General features: G+C 55.3%; 10 protein-coding genes across 10 annotated transcripts; 5 read left to right on the top strand and 5 right to left on the bottom strand.

Annotated features, from left to right (window-relative positions):
* Positions 1-4,957: 4,957 nt before the first annotated feature.
* On the top strand, positions 4,958-7,690 carry PHYSODRAFT_354556 (hypothetical protein). Its single transcript, XM_009527977.1, has one exon. The coding sequence runs from the start codon at positions 4,970-4,972 to the stop codon at positions 6,368-6,370; it is 1,401 nt and encodes a 466-aa protein (XP_009526272.1). The 5' UTR covers positions 4,958-4,969; the 3' UTR covers positions 6,371-7,690.
* On the bottom strand, positions 7,668-8,697 carry PHYSODRAFT_498802 (hypothetical protein; the record flags this gene model as incomplete). Its single annotated transcript, XM_009527976.1, has 3 exons — positions 7,668-7,799; positions 7,885-8,454; positions 8,554-8,697. The coding sequence occupies 3 exons, from the start codon at positions 8,695-8,697 to the stop codon at positions 7,668-7,670; spliced, it is 846 nt and encodes a 281-aa protein (XP_009526271.1).
* Positions 8,698-8,804: 107 nt separating this feature from the next.
* Positions 8,805-9,862, top strand: PHYSODRAFT_503920 (hypothetical protein; the record flags this gene model as incomplete). The annotated part of the gene is made up of 2 exons (XM_009527975.1): positions 8,805-9,093; positions 9,177-9,862. 2 exons carry the CDS (start codon positions 8,805-8,807, stop codon positions 9,860-9,862), a joined length of 975 nt encoding a protein of 324 aa, XP_009526270.1.
* Positions 9,863-10,642: 780 nt separating this feature from the next.
* Positions 10,643-11,573, bottom strand: PHYSODRAFT_300364 (hypothetical protein; the record flags this gene model as incomplete). The annotated part of the gene is made up of 7 exons (XM_009527974.1): positions 10,643-10,734; positions 10,793-10,885; positions 10,955-10,986; positions 11,065-11,115; positions 11,200-11,300; positions 11,406-11,431; positions 11,516-11,573. 7 exons carry the CDS (start codon positions 11,571-11,573, stop codon positions 10,643-10,645), a joined length of 453 nt encoding a protein of 150 aa, XP_009526269.1.
* Positions 11,574-11,968: 395 nt separating this feature from the next.
* Positions 11,969-12,760, top strand: PHYSODRAFT_498700 (hypothetical protein; the record flags this gene model as incomplete). Its single annotated transcript, XM_009527973.1, has 2 exons — positions 11,969-12,383; positions 12,546-12,760. The coding sequence occupies 2 exons, from the start codon at positions 11,969-11,971 to the stop codon at positions 12,758-12,760; spliced, it is 630 nt and encodes a 209-aa protein (XP_009526268.1).
* Positions 12,761-13,471: 711 nt separating this feature from the next.
* Positions 13,472-14,137, top strand: PHYSODRAFT_501916 (hypothetical protein; the record flags this gene model as incomplete). The annotated part of the gene is made up of 1 exon (XM_009527972.1): positions 13,472-14,137. The coding sequence occupies one exon, from the start codon at positions 13,472-13,474 to the stop codon at positions 14,135-14,137; it is 666 nt and encodes a 221-aa protein (XP_009526267.1).
* A 3,464-nt stretch (positions 14,138-17,601) lies between these two features.
* On the bottom strand, positions 17,602-18,189 carry PHYSODRAFT_331215 (hypothetical protein; the record flags this gene model as incomplete). The annotated part of the gene is made up of 1 exon (XM_009527971.1): positions 17,602-18,189. One exon carries the CDS (start codon positions 18,187-18,189, stop codon positions 17,602-17,604), a length of 588 nt encoding a protein of 195 aa, XP_009526266.1.
* A 378-nt stretch (positions 18,190-18,567) lies between these two features.
* On the bottom strand, positions 18,568-19,233 carry PHYSODRAFT_300359 (hypothetical protein; the record flags this gene model as incomplete). The annotated part of the gene is made up of 1 exon (XM_009527970.1): positions 18,568-19,233. The coding sequence occupies one exon, from the start codon at positions 19,231-19,233 to the stop codon at positions 18,568-18,570; it is 666 nt and encodes a 221-aa protein (XP_009526265.1).
* A 1,545-nt stretch (positions 19,234-20,778) lies between these two features.
* Positions 20,779-20,988, bottom strand: PHYSODRAFT_440849 (hypothetical protein; the record flags this gene model as incomplete). The annotated part of the gene is made up of 1 exon (XM_009527969.1): positions 20,779-20,988. A coding segment is annotated over one exon (210 nt), but the record flags the coding sequence as incomplete, so codon positions are not given.
* Positions 20,989-22,015: 1,027 nt separating this feature from the next.
* PHYSODRAFT_503874 (hypothetical protein) lies at positions 22,016-22,444 on the top strand (the record flags this gene model as incomplete). The annotated part of the gene is made up of 1 exon (XM_009527968.1): positions 22,016-22,444. One exon carries the CDS (start codon positions 22,016-22,018, stop codon positions 22,442-22,444), a length of 429 nt encoding a protein of 142 aa, XP_009526263.1.
* Positions 22,445-22,490: the final 46 nt, after the last annotated feature.

The following is a 22,490-nucleotide window of genomic DNA, read 5'->3' as shown; positions in this document are numbered from 1 at the left end:
GGCAAAGCGGCAGCGAACTATGCACGATTTCTTTACGTGCACCACATAATTTTTTTAACTGAGTCCATTTTATATGAGTCATTGTAGTAGATGGTCACCAACAGGGCCTCATATGAACAGGTTTGACTGTAGCTCACATACAAATCACTGGTTCTGCCCAGGTGACAAAACTTATGGACAGCTAATCCCCATACAAAATCCTATATTAAACAAAACCCCGGACAACTGATACAACTTGGACTTTGTATGGGGCGACAAAGGAACCAGCCTCACGGCGATACTCGCGACGTTAGACAAATATCTGATGGCATTATCGTGTACTAGAAGGTGTGTTTAGTGATCTGTAATAAACACATCGACCATCGCACAGAACTGAGCAAGTAGTAAGCGACTGAAATTTCGAGTGGTGGCTACCATGTATTATCTGATGATTTGCGAGACACCTTCAGTTGCATCCTAGTTAGTGCCAATTTGTAGCTCTGTATGCTGCTATCTTTTGGATATACGATTGTCTTCTCCATTCTAAACTGTTGGTCGATGATATATGGCTCAGTACTAAGGTAGAGTGGAGAAATCATGGGTTCCTTTGTTGCCCCATACAAAGTCCAAGTTGTATCAGTTGTAAGGGGTTTTGGTTAATATAGGATTTTGCATGGGGATTAGCTGTCCATAAGTTTTGTCACCTGGGCAGAACCAGTGATTTGTATGTGAGCTACCTGAAGAAGCGCAAAAGCGCGCGTGTTAGTAGCGTGCAGATCTTTATCAGCAACTCTAGTCCAAACCGCACCTTAAAACGATAAAAAATGACGAAGTTACAGCCACTTTTGGTGGTGTCCATATCTTTTTGTCGTGGAGTGTAACGAGTGTCGCAATGGACAGTGGACGCCAAGTGCACAATAAGCCCTCATCTTGCCTCGCCTCAGCAAGTGTATATATGCATAGGATACAGTATCACCATTTCTGGATCATATTGCCCTGCAGTTGATTAATTTGGATACGTACACGCCACGTTAGCGGCGATCTTCTTGAACCGTTTATCATCGAGAGTATGAAGACTTTGTTTTTAGAGAGAACTTGACCTGGTGGTGTATATTTAGGCACTTATTTCGGAGCCTGCTGGAAGCTGGTCCAAGTGAGTTGAGAGAACTTGACCTGGTGGTGTATATTTTGGCACTTGTTTCGGAGCCTGCTGGAAGCTGGTCCAAGTGAGCTAAGTGAGTTGACCTAAACTATTCGTAAACTATTCGTAGTTGATCGGTTTCCCTTCCTGAGGTCGTGGTGAGGCGGTGGTTTGAGGGGATGCGGTTGCAGAGGTTAATCGGGAGTTCCATTAGGGGGGTGACTTAGGGGGTTCCAGGGGATGTAGTGATGGAGGTAGTCGGGGGTCGGAAATAGACTTACGTGGCTTTTGTATCGGAATCGCTCCGGGCGAGACTCGAAGTTAAAAGTGCCAGTGCTTGCCAGCGAACATGCTGACCACCAGCCAGCCGTTCGAGCATGATGATGTAGCGCTTCGCTTACGCGGCAAGAACACCGTGGACTTGGGAGTCGGTCGACAGATGAGGAAAATACACTGTACATGTACATCTGCAACGAGTTGCCCTCCGTCTGGAATCGGATGATGCGACGACGCATGCCTCCCTCGGTAAAGCCTTGGCCGTCGCGCAAGCACAGCTTGTACAGCAACACCGGGCTGCAGCGGCCCGTGCGGCGTCCACTTGGCTTGGAGAACTGGGTCGGCAGTTTTAGGGATGAGATAAAACTGAAAAACTAAGACTGAAGCAGCCGGTGTCGACAATCGGCGCCGAGACTGGCATCAACCTGCCGATACGTAATCGAGAGTCATTAAAGCAACATTGAAAATCAGCCTCAATGTGTGGGATCAATAACATTGATGGGTCCAATGTTGCGTGATCGCTAACATTGACGCAATGTAAATTTTCCCGACGTGAAATTTCATGTTTGGAGCGACTGGCTCACAACAGCTCTCATTTCAGAATCTACCGGGAAGGAAGCAAGCGCCCGCGAGCTCGCTCAGCCTCCGCGTCGTGCGACCGTCTGCAGCGGTCACCCGCTCAACCTTATTCTAATGTGTGCATGTCCTACTGCGGTGCTTATATGCGTGTGTGTACTACGTATGCGGGAGCAAACGCCTTCCCAGTGCGTTGCGTTGCGTTAGGCGCGATGCGTGTTGCATGCGATCGAATGCGCTAACTTCCAAGCAGTCGTAAGCGCTTTTAATGCGCCTCTAGCCAACAGCGCAGTTAGGTTAAGGGGGGAGGGCGAGCGAACGCGAGCGCGAGCCTCGCTGAGCGCGTTCACCGATCGTCAACACCCGCCGATCAGGCGGGGGCGGGTCTGCGCGAGCGAGCGAAGGCGAGCGCTGCAACCCGATATTTTTTTCCTAGACACCGCGCCTGGCCGAGCCGAGAGCTTAGCGTAAGGCACGAGGGGGTGGGGCAGGCCGCACAGCGGCGCCCCCCGAGCGAAGCGAGAGAGGGGCGGGCCCCCCGAAGTGCCGTCGCTTAGTCCGCAGGCGAAAGCCAACGCGAGAGTGTCCTGCCAACTAGGAATAGACAACACGTGGCGCCCAGGTAGAGCTGCGCGTAGATCCCGTAGAGCCCATTCCCCTGCTGCATGTGTCGGTGCGTACACCATGACGCGCTTGCCGCGTTAGCGGCGGAAGCTGTTGGCGCACGCCCCGAGTGATACAGCGTGCTTCGCTGTCGTGCTGTCGAGCTGTCGAGCTGCGAGCTGTCGTGACGACGCGCGTCCACTATTGTCACATTGGTAAACCAAATATTCTGCTACGATAGATACCGTAACATTGTGCAATGTTAGGCAGAGGCACCATTGTTGCGCTCAATATTACGCAACGCCAACATTTCAATGTTGCTTTAATCAGTGCCTACGTAATCGAGCTGTGCGCTTACGAATCCGAGCTCACTGCGACAGCGCCGATAGGCGACACATGTCCGCGCCGATTTGGGATCGTGTGGCCACCGCAGTGTTCACTCGGCGACGCGACGAGCGCGGGTCATGAACTTTTGTGATCTTGGTTGGTCGCTGTGCGATGGGGGGCTGCTTCAATGTGATCCGTCAAACTGGGTACCACCGCAACGCGGTGGTGTCCAACGCCCTCCTTTCTACAGCAACATGACAGGGGACACATCGTGCTTCATCTTGCAACGCTGAGTGTTCCTTCTTCTCACGCTGGTCGCTAAGCTTACTTCAGAGGCGCTGAAAGCACAGCAGTGCCGTGCCGTGACCTCGGGCGTTCGAACAGCAAAGCTCACCAACATGGCGACCGGGTGGCGGTTAGTAATTTCACGCCACCGAGGCTCACCGAATCCGGCTAGAGGTCCGATACCATAGCGCTCGTGTCCACTTCGACTGTCAAACACGCCACCCACCGTTGCAGTTTCATCGGACTGCAACGGTGGGTTTCTCGTCGAGTTGCAGCGGCGCTTTCGTACGGTAAACGCCGCTGCAACTCGACGAGAACATCCAGCGACGATCACCGCTCTATGTCGCTGCGAAAAAGCTGGTTGCCCTACATGTAGCGATTTTGCTCGGTTTGACATGGGCTGAAGGATTTGAACGCGACTGCGCGCCAGCCGTTGGCTAACTGGGTTCAGTCGAACAGCAAAGTGTCCTACGGGGGCTCACCTCAGGCGCCAGCCATCGAGTGGATTGGCAGCGGCCTTGGGAACTAGCCACGCAGCGCTCCGCTGAACTCGAAAGCCCCGCTTCAGCCCATAGTGAAGTGATCCGTGCGGACTCCAATGTAATAAGACGGTATAATCCCGGCGGTGCCGCGCTAGAGGCTATACCCAAACTACTCTATGCACCTCGACAACCGATGTGTACCATTCTGCGGAACAGTAAGAGTCGATGTGGCTTTGCACCTTTAATGATTCAATACATTGTCAGAACGAATACTGCGGTGTAGAACGAAAAGCGGCTGGCGACGCTCGCCGGCGCCAAGTCGCCCGCTCTCCGTCTCACTTTGAAATCCGCAGCCCGGAGCGCACACGCACACGCCCTCGATCCGTGTCCGTCCGTCCATCCATCCATCGCGCTCGCTCCCCGGTTCCCTCTGGTTATTGTCGAATTGGCTGCACCCTCAAGAGTCCGAAGAACTATGGTGACCCGCTCGTTCCTGCCGCTGGTGGCGTCCGCGCTGCTGGCCGCGAGCCCCGACATGGCCAGCGCCGCCGTGACCTCCTCCGACATCTGCTCGAGCGCCGCGTTCCAGGCGCTCTCGGGCACGCGCCTGGGCGACAGCCCCATCTTCATGCGGGCGCTGGTGCAGGGCGACGAGGTGTGCATCGAGTACCAGCTCGACGCGTCCGTGGCCAGCTCGGCCACGTGGTTCGGCGTCGGTCCGTCCCGCGACTCCAACATGGTGAGCAGCCCGGCCTCCAACGTCATGATGTTCTTCAAGGACACGGCCAAGCCGGTGTCGTACCTGCTCGGCGGCTACGTCAGCAGCGACGTGACGGAGGAGAGCGACCAAACCTCGTTCGTCGTGGACAAGGCCAGCGCCTCCAGCATGAGCTTCAGCTACCAGCGCACGCTGGCGGCCGCCACGACGTCCGAGGTGGCCATCTCAGCCACGGGCGCCACGGACTTCATCTGGGCATACGGCACGTCGTGGCCCATCTCGACGCACAAGAGCGGCACCAACGGCGCCGCCACCTTCAACATCGCCGCGGCTGCGGCCGCCTCCGGCTCGGGCGCCGGCGCCAGCACGACGGTCGGCTCCAGCACGTCCACCCCATGGTGCGACGACAAGAACTGCCCCGGCATCGTCGGCGGCATCGCCTTCGCCATCATGGCCGTGTGCGGCCTGCTGCTCACTGCGGCGCTCAAGTCCTCGCCCGTCGGCAAGCTGCTGCTGCACCGCACGGTGGCCGCGCCCCCCGTCAAGCTCACGACCAACGCGCCCGTGGCCAAGCCGCACACCATGTTCATGCAGACGCTGGCCGACCTCCACCTCGGTGAGCTGCTGGTGATGCTCATCTTCGTGGGCGCCGTGGTGGTGCTCATTGCCCTGCTGAGCGACGAGGACGACTACGTCGTGTCGGGCCAGGTGAGCCTGCTGATCCTCATGTTCCTGATCCTGCCCGTGGCGCGGCTGCCCGTGTGGTCCGTGCTCTTCGGCAGCTCGTTCGAGCGCATCGTCAAGTTCCACCGTTGGCTCGGTCTTATCATGAACGTCGCGGTCATTGTCCACGTCGTGCAGGCCAGCAAGGTCGTCGACCTCACGCTCAATGAGAAGTACGGTGAGGTGACGCCGCTGCCTGGTTTTATCGCCTTCGTGTGCTTCATCGCCATGCTGTTCCTGTCGATCGAGTACATCCGCCGCATGTTCTTCGAGGTCTTCTACTTCACGCACCGCGTGCTGTCGATCGTGGGCTTCGTCTTCACCATCCTGCACGCCCCCAAGTTCATTGGTCTAGCGCTGTGTGTCCCGCTTGGCCTGTACGTCCTTGGTCTGCTGTACCGCTGGTCGAGCGCGTTCACGGGCTCGTACAAGGCCTCGGTGTCGGTGCACTCGGGCTCCAACTCCACGACGCTGGTTCTTGACTCGACCCCGAAGACGGGCAAGATGGCCATGAACGTCAACCCTGGCTCGTACTTCCTCGTGCGTCTGCCGGCCATCTCCGCTACTCAGTGGCACCCGTTCTCCTCCATCGTGACTCCGGATGGCAAGTCGCTTGGCTTCTGCATCAAGGCTATGGGCAACGGCTCCTTCACGCGTCAGCTCTTGGAGAAGGCCGGCACGCAGTATGAGATGACGGCCAACCTGTGTGGCCCCTTCGGTAAGATGTCGCTCAACGTGGATCGCTACGATGCAGTTGTGCTGGTGGCCGGTGGTGTGGGTATCACCCCCATGATGAGCCTTATCAACCAGTACCGCCTGTTCCCGACCAGCAGCAGCGACTCGGACAAGGCCCCCAAGGCTGCGGACTGGTACGTGCTGTGGTCGGTGCGCGAGCCGGAAGACATCTTGATGATGGAGCAGTTCCTGCCGACGCACGCCCAGCTCGACTACGCAGCCCGCGCCAGCGTTCAGGACCCGAACATGGCCATCCTCGGCAACAACGCTCCGGCGCCGATCAATATCAACTGGATGTTCCACGTGTCGAACGCCCGCACCGACGGTGTGGTCACACGCTCGAACGGCGAGACGCTGTCCTACCGCGGCGGCCAGCCAATTCTTGACGAGCTGATCAACACCAGTCGCTTTAACGGCCGCAAGGTGACGGTTGTGGCCTGCGGTCCGCCCACCATGACTGTGACGGCCCAGTCACTCGCGCGCAACTGCAACTTCGACTTCCACAAGGAGGTCTTCAACTGGTAAACTACATACAACTACAGTTTGGGTCATTATCAGGGTGTCAAAAGTAGCAGCTCAGTTTAGTTTAATCGCCAGTCGAAAGTATCCTTCTTCCCTCCCTTCGTACGACCAACTTCTTTCTCCTGAGCGCAGAGCATCCAGTGCTTGTCACTCGACATAGTCAAAATCATCCTTGATGCCGAGCCATTTGTCAACCTTCATGGTAGTACCGGACATGATCAGTTCAGTAAACGTTCCCCAGCAAATGAGCACTTCTACAAGTTGCAGCTACCTCTCGGCCCTCGACACCACGCTTCTTCACCACCCACGACTTGAGAGTGTACACATTGTCTGTTGCATGCAGTTCACCCACCGTCAAACCCTACGAGCACTATAGGTAGCACACAATACACAAGCAACACGATACCTGTCCATCTGTCGGAGCCTTCCTTCGCCATTCGCACCTTGCGCTCGAGCTCTTCCAAAATCGCGGGGTCGTTCTCCGCCAAGTGCTGCACTTTGGTACGCAGTGCTTGCACCTTCGCCTTTTGTTCTTCCAGCCGGCGCAACTTTTGCACTCGTTCCTCCTGCACCATTGACAACGTCCATCACTTAGTCACTCACGCTTAAGCTTCCGGTGCCATTGCTGCTGGCACTTCACCGTACCGATCCCGAGCGCAGAGCCTTCTGTTCCTCAATACTTTGGTTCACTTTGACAAGCTTTTCCTGTACGTTTTGGCGACGCTGCTCCAGCTCACTGAGCTTGCGCTTCCTCGACTGTGACAGCTTGGACGGGAAGGACCAAAAGTAGTTCCCCGACCCGATCTGCACAGCCAGAAGACGAATTAAAAACAACAAAACTTCATTAGTTGGAGCCTGCAACACTAAATACGTAGCTACAATAGCGCAGCACCTTATCGCAGTCCACCAATGCATCGTCCACCAGCGCTTGGTTCACGTCCTTGACCGTTTGCAGAACTGCATATACAAAATATACAGTAAAATTGTATTTTACGTTAGACCATAATAATTGTTTGACTATCGCTCTTGCTGAGAGCGCTGAGCCCACGCACCGACGCCAGCTTTGGAGCCGAGCTTTTCCACTTCCTTGAGATTGAACACCTCCTTCGACTCGTGGTAGATGTGCAGGATGCGCTCGCGCTTCTCCTGCAGAGAGACGCCCTTGCGGCCCATTGCGTTGGCTAACGTTGTTCGAATCAAAATGGCTTTTGTGTAAGCACAAAAACACAAAAACACTCACTGGGGTTAAGGGAGGCAATCAGTATATTGACAGCAAGTCTATTACGCTGTTATACCTGCGTTAGTCTAGCTTCACCTCGCGCAACCCGCCAACCAACGCAGCCGTGCGTTGAAGTGTTCGCCGCGTGCGAAGCAGTAGGTCGTCCAGCGTGCTGTCATTCTCGATCACGAGGTCTGCCTTGGCCACCTTCTCCTGCTCAAATGGGAACATCACGACAGAAGTTAATTAAAAGACCAGGCACCTTTACCGTGGTTGATGCCAACAATACGTCACGTACATGCAGTTTCATCTGCGACTTGATGCGCTTCTCCGCATCTTCTCTCTTCATGTTGTCCCGCTTCATGAGCCGCTCGAGCTCGTTCGCCTCCGAGCACGCCACCACGATCGTCGGGTAGCAGAAGTACTCGAGCAGCTTGGTCTCGAACAGCAGCGGCGCATCGAACATCACAAGGCGCTTACGGCAGATCAGACGCTGGTACACGAGCTGCTTGAACATCTCCCAGATGATGTACTTGTGGGTCGCCGCGTTGAGTTTCTTCCGTTTCTCCGGGTCGCTGAAGATGATAGCTCCGAGCTTCGCGCGGTTGATGGTCGCATCCTCTTCATTAAGCACCCCAGCGCCAAAGTAGCGCACGATCTCCTTGTACGCGCCGCGACCGGGCATCACCACCTCTCTGGCCACCACATCGGCGTCTACGATAGCAGCTCCAGCCTCCCGAAAGGCTTTGGAGACCGTGCTCTTGCCAGTCGCGATGCCGCCCGTGAGCCCAACGCCGACCAACGACGCTCCCAAAGCTCTCCCCACCAAGTAGCCACCCGCCAACACAGCACCGTCACGAGTCGAGAACTACAAAAGCATTATTCACATGCATCAACCAGTCGGTGTATTTCCTTATCCTGACATATACAGGTTTAGGACATATTCACATTATCCGCATTTTCGTACCAACGGGGCGAGGGCAAACGGCGCGAGCGCCAGCAGCCAGCGCTTCAACGAATGTTTCCGCAGCTTCTCCTTCAGAACCCCCAACGGCACGCCGAGCAGTAGGCTCAGCGGCGCGAACGCCACGAGCTGCACTGCATCCAGCATAGCGCAAGTCTCAGCTAATGAAAAATAACCGTTGTCATCCACCAATCAGATGGCTTGAAATCCCTGGAATCCAGTCAGCAGGTCAACCATAAGCAGCTAGCGACGAGATGCCGCCGTCCAAGCAATTGCGAGCGTCGAGCAGCGCCCCCTCCAGCGTGACGCTGGCGGCACTGGCGCCGCTACTCGAGTTCCTGGACGCCCGCGGCGTGGCGGCGATCGTGTGCGCACAAAAGTCCGTCGGCCGCGAGGGCTGCGCTGCCGTTTGGTTCTGGCTTGTCAGTCGCGCCAGTTGCCTGCTGCCGGGCGTGGAGCTGCCGCGTCAACCGCCACACAGCGAGACGCTGCAATTTGCAACTGTGCTGCCGCTGCTAAGGCAACTACAGGCAGTTGGATCGTGTAAGTTTGGGGATAACTTTCAGTTGTTACCCATTTCTTCGCGTTTGACCGATACGTTCGTTCACTTACTGCTGTACTTGCAGACAACTTTGATCTCCACTTCGATGCTGCGAGACACGGCGGAGACGTGTACTTGGTGGAGAATGGAGACCGCTATGTGTCCCATTGGGGGCCTAACGGAGGCTCGATGTTTGGCGACCGGGCGTGTGCTGCGGGGGCGGTGAGCTACTGGGAGTGTGTGGGACTCAGTGAAGGCAGCTACATTGGCATCACTGAGGTGATCTCCCAGGGACAAGCTGGATTCCGGTACTATGGAGTCGATGCGCAACATTTGAAGCGGACGCTGTCGCTGCCGACACCGGCATGCGACCACATGCCGGCGGTGATGTACTGCGAGGGTGGATTCATCACTACCGGGTCGTTCCGAGGTCCCAAGCCGCAACTCCCCGCTCGAGTGAACTTTTTGGATGCGGGAACGTTTAAGGAGGAGGATCGAGTTGGTGTGATGGTCGACCTCCTGGCTGGATTCTTGCTGTTTGTGCGAAACGGGGAGCCGCAGGGTATGCGGATTCCCATCGACCGCTCCAAGAAATACCTCCCGGTGTTCAGTGCCTGCGCCTGTTACAATTTGCAGCTCATACCCGATGCGCGCCCGCCATGGAATCGCATTTATTCGATCGAAGAAAGCTGCAGAGGCGCCGCCAAAGAGATCGAGTTGCTGGAGTCGTCCAGTGTGGATAGACAATGCGCAGTTGCTACCTGGGCTTGAGCCTTCAAACAGCAGTCTACCTCACCTGGCAACGACACCAACGTGTAAATCTATGCTAAATAATGTATTTCTTGTCTACAGCAAAACAAAAGTGTGTGCAACCAAGGTGGAATGGAAGGTTGAAAATGTCGAGACGGATGTTGAAAAGGGCTGGAAATTCTTACCCAGATAAGGGGCGTCAGACTTTTAGAAGCCCGAAACGTGGCTGATACTACTGTAGCATTGTCTTTTGCTCAAAGTCCACTGGGGCATACTTTATTATCATCTTCATCTCATCATTGTCTTCAGCTTGTGTTTACTTTAGCGCGTTGTCGAGCTTCGTCGTGGCTTGCCTCGTTCTTCTTCGAACATGTCACCAACAACCATGACACCCATATCGATGTCATTGCCAATAATTTCGTGGTGTTCAAGAATCGCTGGGTGGTGACCGCGGCGTGCTCAGCTTGGGATGCCTAGGCTGCGTCAGGATTTGACAGCACTCGCTGAATCGAGTTCGAGCTGCATCTCTGGTTTAAACGAGACACATTTCGAATGCACTATTCGGAGGGCGAGCAACACAGATCATGTACAACCTCAGGATAACCCGCCCAATACTGGGCTGCGTGCGCATGGTGCTGGCAGAAGCTTCTCGGTACGATACTTAATGCACTCGTCTCGGAAAAGAGCAAGCAGGGGCCGGTGCGGCCATGTTTACAATTTAGCGTTCTCACTAAACGTACATTCGTCGTGTCTTGACAACAAAACATCTCGAGGATGCCACAAAAGTCCGCGGAAATGCGCTTAAGCCGTCGAGCCCTGGATGGTGACGACAACCTTACGCTGGTGTCCAGAGCCCCAGCCTCCGACATTGCGGTGCTCGCACAAGTAGATTCCTACCATGGACAACGAATGAGAAGCCATACTACCCAGACAGTACGCAATCGTCCCTACCTTGCCACGTGCCGAGGTTGAACTTGCCGTTCGTGATCGGAATGTTCACTGACGCGCCGATCAGTGTCGACTTGATGTGGCCCGGCATGTCATCTACTCCATCATGAGTCAAGCATTAGAAACTCGCGATAAAGTAGGTGATCCCCAGCATGTTCTACTCACCGTCGCCTTCGTCCGTGTGGCGGAAAAACTCCCTACAAAGAACGCAAACAAGTGTAAGAAGAGGAAATACTAATCCCTGACACTGCTGCGCTCTATCGCGCCTTGCTTACTTGTTCCACGATTCCGGAACGATGCGGTTGAACGCGCCCTCCATGTCGGTCCTGCAACAAAAATATAAAAATATCAATGAGTGCTCAGCGCAATCGCCACCCGCTACGTAGAGATAGCAATGGCGTTCTACGTACCGGACGTCCGGGTCGCAGTTCTCGTTGATACTGAGCGACGCAGACGTGTGCTTGATGAACAGGTTGGCCATGCCGACCTTGACGCGATAAAGCTCCGGGAGCTACGCCACCAATTGCAAACAAATATTAATAAAATAAATACGAAGGAGATGAACAAATTATACGCCCAAGTGCCCGAGTAATGGTATGGGGACACCATGACATACCTGCTTCTCGACCTCGCGCGTCACCACTATCGAAGGAAAACAAAAATTATAAGTTTAGTCCTGAAGAGTTGGGGACATTTTTCCTTTAGTGGGTGATACGGAAGACGCACGGTGGAAGCCGCGGCTGGGCGCCGTGAGCACGATCTCCTTCTGGAACCACGTCGCCATCTTGGCTGCTTTACGTCTCGATGAAAAGTGGGGAACTGCATCCAGCTCGTTGATTGGCTGACTGATGGTTGTCAAAAACAATGCGTGGACCACCCAAATCGGAGGTGGAATGACACGTTCATCGATGCTCGAGCATGCGAGAGGCAAGTTGCCAAGGTGCTTTGTGTCGTTAGATTAAAGACGCGAGTCGTTAGTGAACGAGCCTCATCTTGCGACACAATTCGTGCGATGCGTTTGCAGTTTGTCCCGAGTTCAGCCACTATTCTGTGGAACAACCTTCCAGGTTAGTGGGTTGCCTTGGTGCTGCTGGAAAACGCGGTGACTTCAGCTCTCATTTCGGATTTCGACGGTAGACACGAGAGCGCCTGCATCCCTTCAGTTCACCCAAGCACAACATGGGCAAGTCTTCTACTCGCAACGTTGCCGCTGAACAAGAGTTCTCCAAGCTGGAGCATCTGCTGGAACAGACAGCAGACGAGATAGCCAGCTGCCTCAAGGTTCTGAAGACCAACCTCGCCGAGTACGACAGCCGCAATGGGCTGCTCTTCGCCAACACCTCAAAGTCCTTCATGAGGAGCGACATTCGTGCTGCGAAGGACGTGGCTTCCGAGTTGCGGCACGTCGCTGACCAGATCTCCAAGAGTGACGCTCCGTCCGAGTGGGAGATCACTGCTACCCGCAGCAAGATCAACGCCGTCTTCGACGCCTTGGGTCAGCTCAAGAAGACCGCTCGAGCCTACGACCGGAAGGACAAGTCGAAGGGAATTGCAGGGATTCTTGGCAACGCACTCACCGGCAACAATGACAGCGGTGACAAGAACGGGAACAACGCCATCAGCAACGACAACCCCAAGAACAGCAACTTGGGATCGAATAACGCCCGATCGGTGTCTGAAGGAAGCTGGTTCGGAGAAGACAGTAGGGCCAGCAACAGCGGACGCAGCAGTGACAGTGGCGCGGACTTTTCCCGAGCGAGCGATACGGTGGAGGCAGTGGTGAAGCGCACCTTACACGACAACTTCAAAGGGTTCTCTGCTCTCAAGCACCAAGTCTTAGTTGCAGAAGAGTCGTTGTCTCCCTCGTTCGCAGAGCGCGTTATGGACACTGTGAGCTCCATGACCAGCAGCTTGAAAGGTGAGGCCGAGTTTGCGCCAGAAGGGATAGCGAAGAAGAGCATGAGCGTGTAAGCTTCGCACAACGCCGATCGCGCGTCCTCGGCACTATTTGAATGAGGAACCTTCATCGTCACTTGCATTCGCTAGCTTTACCGCGCAAACACTTTGCCAGTACTACATGTAGTAATTAATACATTTTCTTTGACGCAATGAGAACTGCATGTAGCAACACTGTTTGAAAGGGGGAAAATCGCTGGGGAGAGCATTGCCAAATTAGCAATATATTGCTGCTACTGTATTATCTCGGCTGCCGCGTACGTTGCATTGTGAAAACTTGTTAGAGAAAGCTTGTTGCAAACTTCGAGCATCCCACTGTTCCAGATAGCCAATGCATAAGACAACTTCAACGTATATCGTCTTCAACAGGGTTTACTACCGCTTGCTTTCAAAGATTTACATGCCGTGATACGTACGCCGAAAATTGTTCAATAAAGACTCCGTGCAGAACACTGTAACCTTAGCGCTACGCATGTACATACCATGCATTTAAACACTTTCAAGGACCTTTACACATGTCAGGCAGGGTGCTTGGATTTTCAGTATTGGTCGTCGTGGTGAGACAGTCGAAATGGATTCTCCCCTTCATATCATTCCGCCTGGGTTCATTTTGCTCGATATCGGATCCCCCGAACCGATGTCTTTGTCTTCCATGATGATGCACGGCTCATTCCACAAGTTCCCCTGAACAGCACAAGCCGATCAACCAAGCCCCTCACCACAAGCATGGGCAAGTCCACCACCACCACCACCGCTAACGCTCTCTCCGAGCAGGAGTTCACCAAGCTGCAGGCGCAGCTGCACCAAAGTGCCCAAGATACGTGGAGCTACCTCGAAGCCCTCAAGGCCAACCTAGGCGAGTACGACCACAAGCACCATCTGCACCTTTCAAGCTCGGCGACGTCGTTCTTCAACGATGGCCTCGACCACGCCAAGGAGGCAGTGAAGCAGCTCAGACACGTGGCTGACCACATTCGCAAGGAGGCTGGCGAGGCCGATGTCGTCGCCGCTCGCAATGCGATGGAGCAGGCTTTCAACGCCCTGGCTGACCTGCAGAAGGTCGCCAACGCGTTCGACACCGAGCACCCGACGCCCAGCAGCAGTAAGCAGAGCGAGAAGAAGCCCACCACGTCTGAGACGGTAGGGTGGCTCGTGAGCACCACTCGTGACACCACGTTCAGTGGTTTCGCGCCACTGCAGCGCCAGATCATCGAGGTCCAGACCGCTATCGGTGGGGCCGAGAAGCCGTCGATCAAGGCGCGCGCGAAGGATGCTGTGCACCACGTGGCCAACAAGATCGACAGCAAGCTGGACAAGATCAAGAGCGAGCTGAGGTCAAGTCCGAAGGCCAAAGACGAGCAGCAGGCCGAGGCTTCTGCGCACAGAGCGTAAAGCGCGACAAGCTGATAGCGACGTAGCAGCTGCAGCGAGTAAATACAGTAGTACAAAATCAACAAACTTGATCCTTTTAAGTTGAAGTTACATGATCTCTAATGCTACGAGTTCGTCTGCGTTACGTACACAACGCTAGGACGCTGATAACTTTACCGGACGGATGTGGTCTCGTTTTCCGAAACTGGTGCCGCCACTACTATCGAGGTTACAGTAGAAGGGGCCACTGTAGGTGGAACGCTTGTCACGATGGTAGTGCTTGCGCCGTGGAGGAAGTGCTGAGTGTAGTATCGCGTGCGTAATAGAGACTGGAGGTCGGCGGCATCCCGACGACGCTCAGCAAAGTGCAGCGCCAAACCTCCAACGCGTGCACCAAAGCGCAGAAGAAGCCGCGCAACCTTGACATCACCCAGCAGGGCTGCGGCGTCGAGAGGGCTGGTGCCGTTGTGTTTAGCGACAGTGGCGCTCGCCCCGCCATCAAGCAGCGCCCTCACGACGGCCCTGTGGCCTCGGTGAACTGCGGCGAAGAGTGCTGTGGCGCCACTGGCAGTCTGGATATCGCGAGCGGCACCAATCTCCAGGAGGAAGTTAACCAGTCTAATGTGACCTTCCTCACTAGCGATGTACAGCGCCGTCAACCCGGATCGGGTTTGATCATTCAGACGAGCACCGCAACGCAGCAGCGCTCGAGAGACGGCCTTCCGTCCCATGCGAGCTGAAATGTGCAGCGCTGTTGACATGTCGTCCATCTTGGCGTGCACGTCGGCCCCCGCACGCACGAGTAGCTGAACAATCTTGTCGTGGCCCTCCTGAGCAGCGATATACAAGCAGGACACGCCTCCCTGCGGTCGGCGGAAGCTCGGGTCGGCACCACGTGCTAATAACAGAGACGCGATGGCCACGTATCCCATTTGACACGCTAAGTAGAGAGGAGATACGTTCTCGTCCATGAGGACATTGGCGTCCAGCTCTGTCAACAGCAGAAGATCGGAGACCACGAACAGGTGGCCGCCTTCACAGGCCAAGAACAGCGCTTGCACCAGTTGCTGCTTGCTGATGCGGCCTCGAACTTGTTTCTCGTCCTCCGCCTGCTTCTCCGCTGCGAGGAGTCTTAGCACAGTGGATCTGTGCCCGTTCTTGGCGGCGGCACACAATGCAGTCGCGCCACCCGCGACAGCGTAATCCCTTCGTGCGTTAGCGTCGAGCAGCATGTCCACCAGCACATCCCAGCCATGCTCGCTTGCGAGGTACAGAGGCGAAGCCAGACTCAACGAGCGCGTGTTCACTTCACCTCCAGCTCGCAGGAGCAATCGCGTGGCTTCAGTCAGCCCATTGGCGACCGCGAGACTCAGCGGTGAGTGTCCATCGGCATCGGTGTTCTCCAAGTCGAAAGCGGCACCTCTGGGCTGGTCCTTTGCCAGTTCCAGAAGCACCGGCAACACGCGCGTTCTGCCACTCGCACATGCGTACAGCAGTGCGGACATCAACGCCAAGCGATCTTCCTCCTCCTCTCGAGCATTCACGTCGACAGCGTCGCGGCCACTGGTAAGTAGCAACGGGACGTCCAGCAACGTTCGTGGTCCACTGGCAACCAGTGTGCGGGCGAAGACTCCAATGTCACGCTGAAGTTGACGTCGGCACCACCGGCTGAATTCATCGAGGAGAGCTGGCAGCAATGGCAGCTCGACCAGCTCGTTGCTGACCAGCATCTGCAGCTCCCGCAGTAGAGGGCTCAACACTGGGTCTTGCTGGAAAAACGTGCGGTGCGCTGGGGTGTGCAGAGCGCTCAGACGCTGGAGCGTCGGGTAGTGGGCCTCGACACGCGAAATAAACGCCCGAGTCACGCTGGTGTCGTCGAGGTTGAGATCGGTTAGGGATGGGTGCGATCCTGTGAGCTGCTGGGACGGCGAGGACTGAGCAGCGAACAGCTCCCCAGTCACTCGCTTGCATCGCCGCACCGACACGGAGCGGAGACGAAGCGACTGCGCGTTGAGAACCGCGAGCACGCCAAAGTCCGAGATCTCGAGGCAGTCGTCGGCGACGATTTCTTCGAGGTGGGCCCAGAAGCACGACGTCAGAACGAGCAGGTCACGGTCGTTGAGAGAGCGCTGGCCTGACAGATCGAGCCGACAGACACGACTGTAACTCTGTAGTACTCCTTGACACGCGCGGTCCAGTGTCCGAGTGCACACGGGCGAGGTGCGAGCAGACAAGTCAAGTCGATCCAGAGCCAACGTCTGCACTCGCCGTCTCCACGATCGATTGGTTTGTCGGATGGTCTGGTGCTCCCGTACGTTGAGGAACGACAAGACCAGGCACAGCAGCGTCTCCTCCTGTAACACCGCCTCCAATTCGCCGCACTTCCGTCGAGGAGAGAGCGGTGACAGCAACGCGATCGCGACGTTGCAGCAGTTTGTCAGTCCGGTGTTTGGGTGGACCACCAGAGCCGAAGGAGGGGCGCGGCTCAGCACCCGGTGCTTCCGTGGTCGACTGAAGTAGCTGGTATCGTGGCTGGCTGCGGCAACGGCGGTGCTGGCAACAGGTTCCGTGTCGACGCTGGTGGGGGCATTGTCGTCGACTTCGGGCATGGACACGTGCGGGTACGAGCGCTTCATGGCGAATGCGGAGCTTGTTGTTCGTCGCCGTGTTACGCCTGCCGAGGAACCGGGAGCCAGCCAGCCAGATGGAGAGGTTGGTGACGCGAGAGAGAGCGAGGAGTGGAGTGAGGGCGTCGAGATGGAGGCCTGTCGACTTTGGACTTGAGTTGAATTGAATAGGGCCAGGTCAGGTCTGTTCCTCGACTGCGTCCAGCTTCTGAAGCTGAGCAGGCCTGACCCTGGAGGCCACCTTCGTAATCCGAGTGCAAGGCAAAGACCTAGTCTACCCTGCCAGCAATAGAACGCAGAAAACAGGGGGAAGATTGGCAAGATAGATAGATGTCTATCAGTGTGTCATCCCTCACCACTTTTCAAGGCAGGCTCGAATAAGTACAAGGGGCAGGGCTCGAGGACCTCCAGGGTGGAGAGAGATTTAGCCACCTCCCTCCACGCCGAAGGTGCCGCCGAAAATACCCCGCTAACGCTGTCAACTAGTGCACTTACTTGGTGGCAATTCTGACCTTGAAGACAGGATACCCTCCGCCTCAGCTCCCCAGCTTTAGTTGGCCCCGACAGATTTAGCTAGGCGACGGCTTTAGTTGACAAGTGAGTCGTCCGTCTGCCGCCGCCCCAAAGTCGACCAACGAGCCGAGCCCAACGAAAATGACCTCGCGCAATGCATTAGTGACCTCTCCTCGCTGAACCTCGGGGATGCAAAGCATCCATTCGTGTTCGGCAGGAATCCAGTTAATGCTAGGAACACGAAAAATAATGCAAGCTCTGGTCTGCGAACTGAGTTGATTCTGGACGCATGAACGCGTAAAGCGGACGCGCCTCAACTTTCTCGTCGTCGTGGGCCCGCACATATCAGAGCTTGAGATCGTAGTGCTGGCCCGTGCGTCTCCGGTACCGGGCGTAGTGTTCTGCGGCGACGTCCGTGCGTCCGCGGCCGAGCGTCAGCAGCGACACCCGCTTGGCCACCTCAGCGTCGTCGGGGGCGAGACTGAGCGCGCGCTGGAAGTGCGCAAGAGCATCCGTCGGTCGCCCTACTTGCTCGTACATGCGCGCGATGTTCCGGTGTAGACTCGGGTCTTGCGGTGACAACCGCAGCGCGGTGGTGCTGTGAGTCAGTGCCTCGGTGTACTCGCCCCGTCTGGCCAGCAGGGCCGCCAAGTTGCAGTATGCATGCGGAAACGTGGGCTCATGCGCGATAGTCTGGCGCAGCAGCGTCTCGGCCTCGTCGCGTTTGCCTTCGTGGATCCGAGCCAGCGCCAGCTCGTTGGAGACTTCGGGGCCCCCTTGCCGCGTGAGCCATGCGATGCGAGAGTGTCGTGCGTGCGTATCCTGGTCGCCTCCTGCTCTTGCCAGCACCGCCAGGTGGTGGTGCGCGCTCGCGTCCATCGGGTTCGCGTCGATCTTGCGCTGGAAGTGCTCCATCGCCTCCAGCCGCTTCATGGTGGCTGCAACTGCAGCAACAATGATGAAATGGCTACTTAGTACACCTCTGGTAATGGCTGCATGCACATGCTGAACCCTAGCCAAAAATAGTCCACTTCACAAGTACTCGAACAAATTCGATACACAAAGTCGGCCTTCTGCTCGAGCAACCTATCGCGTTTGGTACTTCTTCTCCTATCACTGTATTACTTGTATCTAACATCGGCATTGTAGACAACAAGACTCTGTCGCTTTACCCTAAAGGTGGCTGGTTGAGAGCAAAGTATAGGAAGTAGTCGCAGAGTTATCCTTCAGCTAGAAGGAATCAAGTTCGTTGATTTTGTACTACTGTATTTACTCGCTGCAGCTGCTACGTCGCTATCAGCTTGTCGCGCTTTACGCACTGTGCGCAGAAGCCTCGGCCTGCTGCTCGTCTTTGGCCTTCGGACTTGACCTCAGCTCGCCCTTGATCTTGTCCAGCTTGCTGTCGATCTTGTTGGCCACGTGGTGCACAGCCTCCTTCGCGCGCGCCTTGATCGACGGCTTCTCGGCCCCACCGATAGCGGTCTGGACCTCGATGATCTGGCGCTGCAGTGGCGCGAAACCACTGAACGTGGTGTCACGAGTGGTGCTCACGAGCCACCCTACCGTCTCGGACATGGTGGGCTTCTTCTCGCTCTGCTTACTGCTGCTGGGCGTCGGGTGCTCGGTGTCGAACGCGTTGGCGACCTTCTGCAGGTCAGCCAGGGCGTTGAAAGCCTGCTCCATCGCATTGCGAGCGGCGACGACATCGGCCTCGCCAGCCTCCTTGCGAATGTGGTCAGCCACGTGTCTGAGCTGCTTCACTGCCTCCTTGGCGTGGTCGAGGCCATCGTTGAAGAACGACGTCGCCGAGCTTGAAAGGTGCAGATGGTGCTTGTGGTCGTACTCGCCTAGGTTGGCCTTGAGGGCTTCGAGGTAGCTCCACGTATCTTGGGCACTTTGGTGCAGCTGCGCCTGCAGCTTGGTGAACTCCTGCTCGGAGAGAGCGTTAGCGGTGGTGGTGGTGGTGGACTTGCCCATGCTTGTGGTGAGGGGCTTGGTTGATCGGCTTGTGCTGTTCAGGGGAACTTGTGGAATGAGCCGTGCATCATCATGGAAGACAAAGACATCGGTTCGGGGGATCCGATATCGAGCAAAATGAACCCACGCGGAATGATATGAAGGGGAGAATCCATTTCGACTGTCTCACCACGACGACCAATACTGAAAATCCAAGCACCCTGCCTGACATGTGTAAAGGTCCTTGAAAGTGTTTAAATGCATGGTATGTACATGCGTAGCGCTAAGGTTACAGTGTTCTGCACGGAGTCTTTATTGAACAATTTTCGGCGTACGTATCACGGCATGTAAATCTTTGAAAGCAAGCGGTAGTAAACCCTGTTGAAGACGATATACGTTGAAGTTGTCTTATGCATTGGCTATCTGGAACAGTGGGATGCTCGAAGTTTGCAACAAGCTTTCTCTAACAAGTTTTCACAATGCAACGTACGCGGCAGCCGAGATAATACAGTAGCAGCAATATATTGCTAATTTGGCAATGCTCTCCCCAGCGATTTTCCCCCTTTCAAACAGTGTTGCTACATGCAGTTCTCATTGCGTCAAAGAAAATGTATTAATTACTACATGTAGTACTGGCAAAGTGTTTGCGCGGTAAAGCTAGCGAATGCAAGTGACGATGAAGGTTCCTCATTCAAATAGTGCCGAGGACGCGCGATCGGCGTTGTGCGAAGCTTACACGCTCATGCTCTTCTTCGCTATCCCTTCTGGCGCAAACTCGGCCTCACCTTTCAAGCTGCTGGTCATGGAGCTCACAGTGTCCATAACGCGCTCTGCATCGACAATGCTTCAACCTGATAGTGGCGAATTATGCCGGAAAACGCCCGACCACGCTCTAAGAGCGTGTTTGCTACGCAGCTGGAGATGGATATCTGCAGGGAGTTCGTGCATCTCCATCTCCAGCTTGTTCGCTACAACAGAGCGCATCTAGGTAAAATTAGCCAATCACAGTGCAACTGCAACGACTCGCTCTCCTTCTCCTTACTTTGCTGTTTTATCGTCGGCCGGGAACACTGTGCCCGAGACACCGGACTCGTGGCAAGACCAAGCTGCCGATGACGCTCCGAGAGCTGCGCCTCCGTTCCCGTCAGCCAGTGGCGACCTCGTGCTGGCTGCTGCCAGTTTGGACATACCTGTCTCTGATGTTGCTCTTGCCCAGACTGTGTATGCGACACCGGCCACTACTCAAACGGAGCTGGATGCCCGCACTTCCTCGCTGGCGCTGCCGCATTCAGAGACACCCAGCCAGCCTGTTGCGCTTGGAGTTGTAGCTGCGACAGCCCGCGACCAGGACTCACATCGCCGCGTTGGGAATCAGAAGAAGAAGGGCAATACTGGTGAAACGTCTATCGCTACGAAGCAACCCTCCTTTGCGTGGACGACTGCAGCAGCTGATGCCCTGCTGCGGGCTCGTTTTGACACGGCTGCAACTTTCTTCTCAAAGCTATGCTGCCGTACTTTGGCAGCAGCAAACAGAACACCTTGATCTCGTAGTAAACCAGCAATCCGTAGGAAAGTTGGCTTGGTGCAGCGAAGATTGTCTTCAAACCAACTTGCATACGCGGCTGACTGTAGCATGGGCTCAAAGTGCAGTGAGGTCACGGTACGAATCTGTTCCTTAGGGCCTCGCGGCGCATCGTCGGATTCTCCTGATAGGAGGACTGCAACCTGTGCGACAGCTGAGTATGTAGCAACCAGTACAGCTTCCTCTTCGTTCATTGTGTGTGCGGCTGAACTGCCTCAATCTCCAGCTACTTTCTCCTTCTCCACCTCTGGGAGCTGGAGAAGGAGACGGGGTAATTCTCCAGTTGTCACGTTGTGAACTAAACTATTTTGACCAATCAAAAGACAAGAAATAGAGTTGATGAGAGGTCATCTCCATCTCCAGCTACCTAGCGAACACGCTCTAAGGGACCTTGGTGGCTGTACTGAGCAATCGTTGTAGCTCGTGTGTAAGACGGGTAAGGCAGGCGGGTGACCACATAGGTGGGTAAGCAGTTAGAATGCGAAATGGCTGAAGTCATGCACTGACGAAACACGATCTGAAGTAGACAGAAAATGAGCGACCCGAGATCGGACTCAGCTACCGGCTCAAGTTACCGGGTCACCAATAGAAAGTGACAAGGGACCACGATACCGGCCTCAGTTTACCGGCTTCAGCTACCGAGGTTCGAATTAACCCGATTTGGGCTGCCTAGCAGCATGACCTATCATCGGCCACTGCTATCCCAGTAAAAACTGTAGTAAACCCTCTCAAAAAAAAGCAATACTGTAAAAACTGTAATTATGCCCCGGTATTATTACAAGGGGGCACTATTAAAGGGAGTGGGGCACCAAAAACAACTAGCGTTAAAAAGTCTATTTACAGAAAAAATTTGACAGTAATCACTGACATTGGTAAGTCGACATACAAACCTTTAAATTTTGATGTGAAATATTTGGAATTTATGAGGAAAAACTCAGAATCAAACTCAATTTTTCAGATAAAAGGTTGGGGTGGGGCTCTATTTGAGGGTGGGGCACTATCTCAAGTCTCCAGCCAAAGACGTCAAATTTCATGGGGTGGGGCACTATCGCAAGTCTCCAGGGGTGGGGCACTATTAGAGGGGGGGGGCCTAATTACAGTTTTTACAGTATTATTAAAATATGTGATTTGGGAAAGCTGCAGTTGGCTTCACATTTCTAAGTTACATTTCTATTGATTTAGAAATCAGTCTGTCTGGTGACATCACTTCCCATCGACAAAATGGCGCCAGGCGGCGAGTCCAAGAGCGACGACGGCAGCGACGTGGAGCAGTACGAGCTCACGGAGGACGAGGAGGAGCAGGAGCAGACCCAGCACAAAGCCCAAGACCAGGAGGCCAACGCAGACGCAGACGCGCCCCCTCCCGACTCGGCCAAGCGCGTCACGGGCAAGCGCAAGCGCTCGCTGTCCCAGAATGACGAAGAGGAGATCGCTCGGCGGCGCCGACGCAGGCGCTCACTGGCCTTCCAGCAGCGGCGGCGCTCTCTGACGCCCAGCGAGCGGAAGGCGGGGGCGGCAGGCACCGCTGGAGGCGCGGCGGCGGCCCCTGCGCACAGCAAACAGTACATTAGTGACATGTACTCGACCATTATCAAGATGTCGTCGGAGAATGTACGTGCTGCTACAGTGCAGAGGAGAGCGGGGGTATAGATCTTATTGTTTTGTACTTAATTGTTATGGTTTGCAGAAAATTAAT

Source organism: Phytophthora sojae (assembly GCF_000149755.1).
Source record: "Phytophthora sojae unplaced genomic scaffold PHYSOscaffold_4, whole genome shotgun sequence".
NCBI classification, from domain to species: Eukaryota; Oomycota; class Peronosporomycetes; order Peronosporales; family Peronosporaceae; genus Phytophthora; species Phytophthora sojae.
Note: the sequence above shows the minus strand (reverse complement) of the source record. Positions and strands in the feature narration are given on the sequence as shown.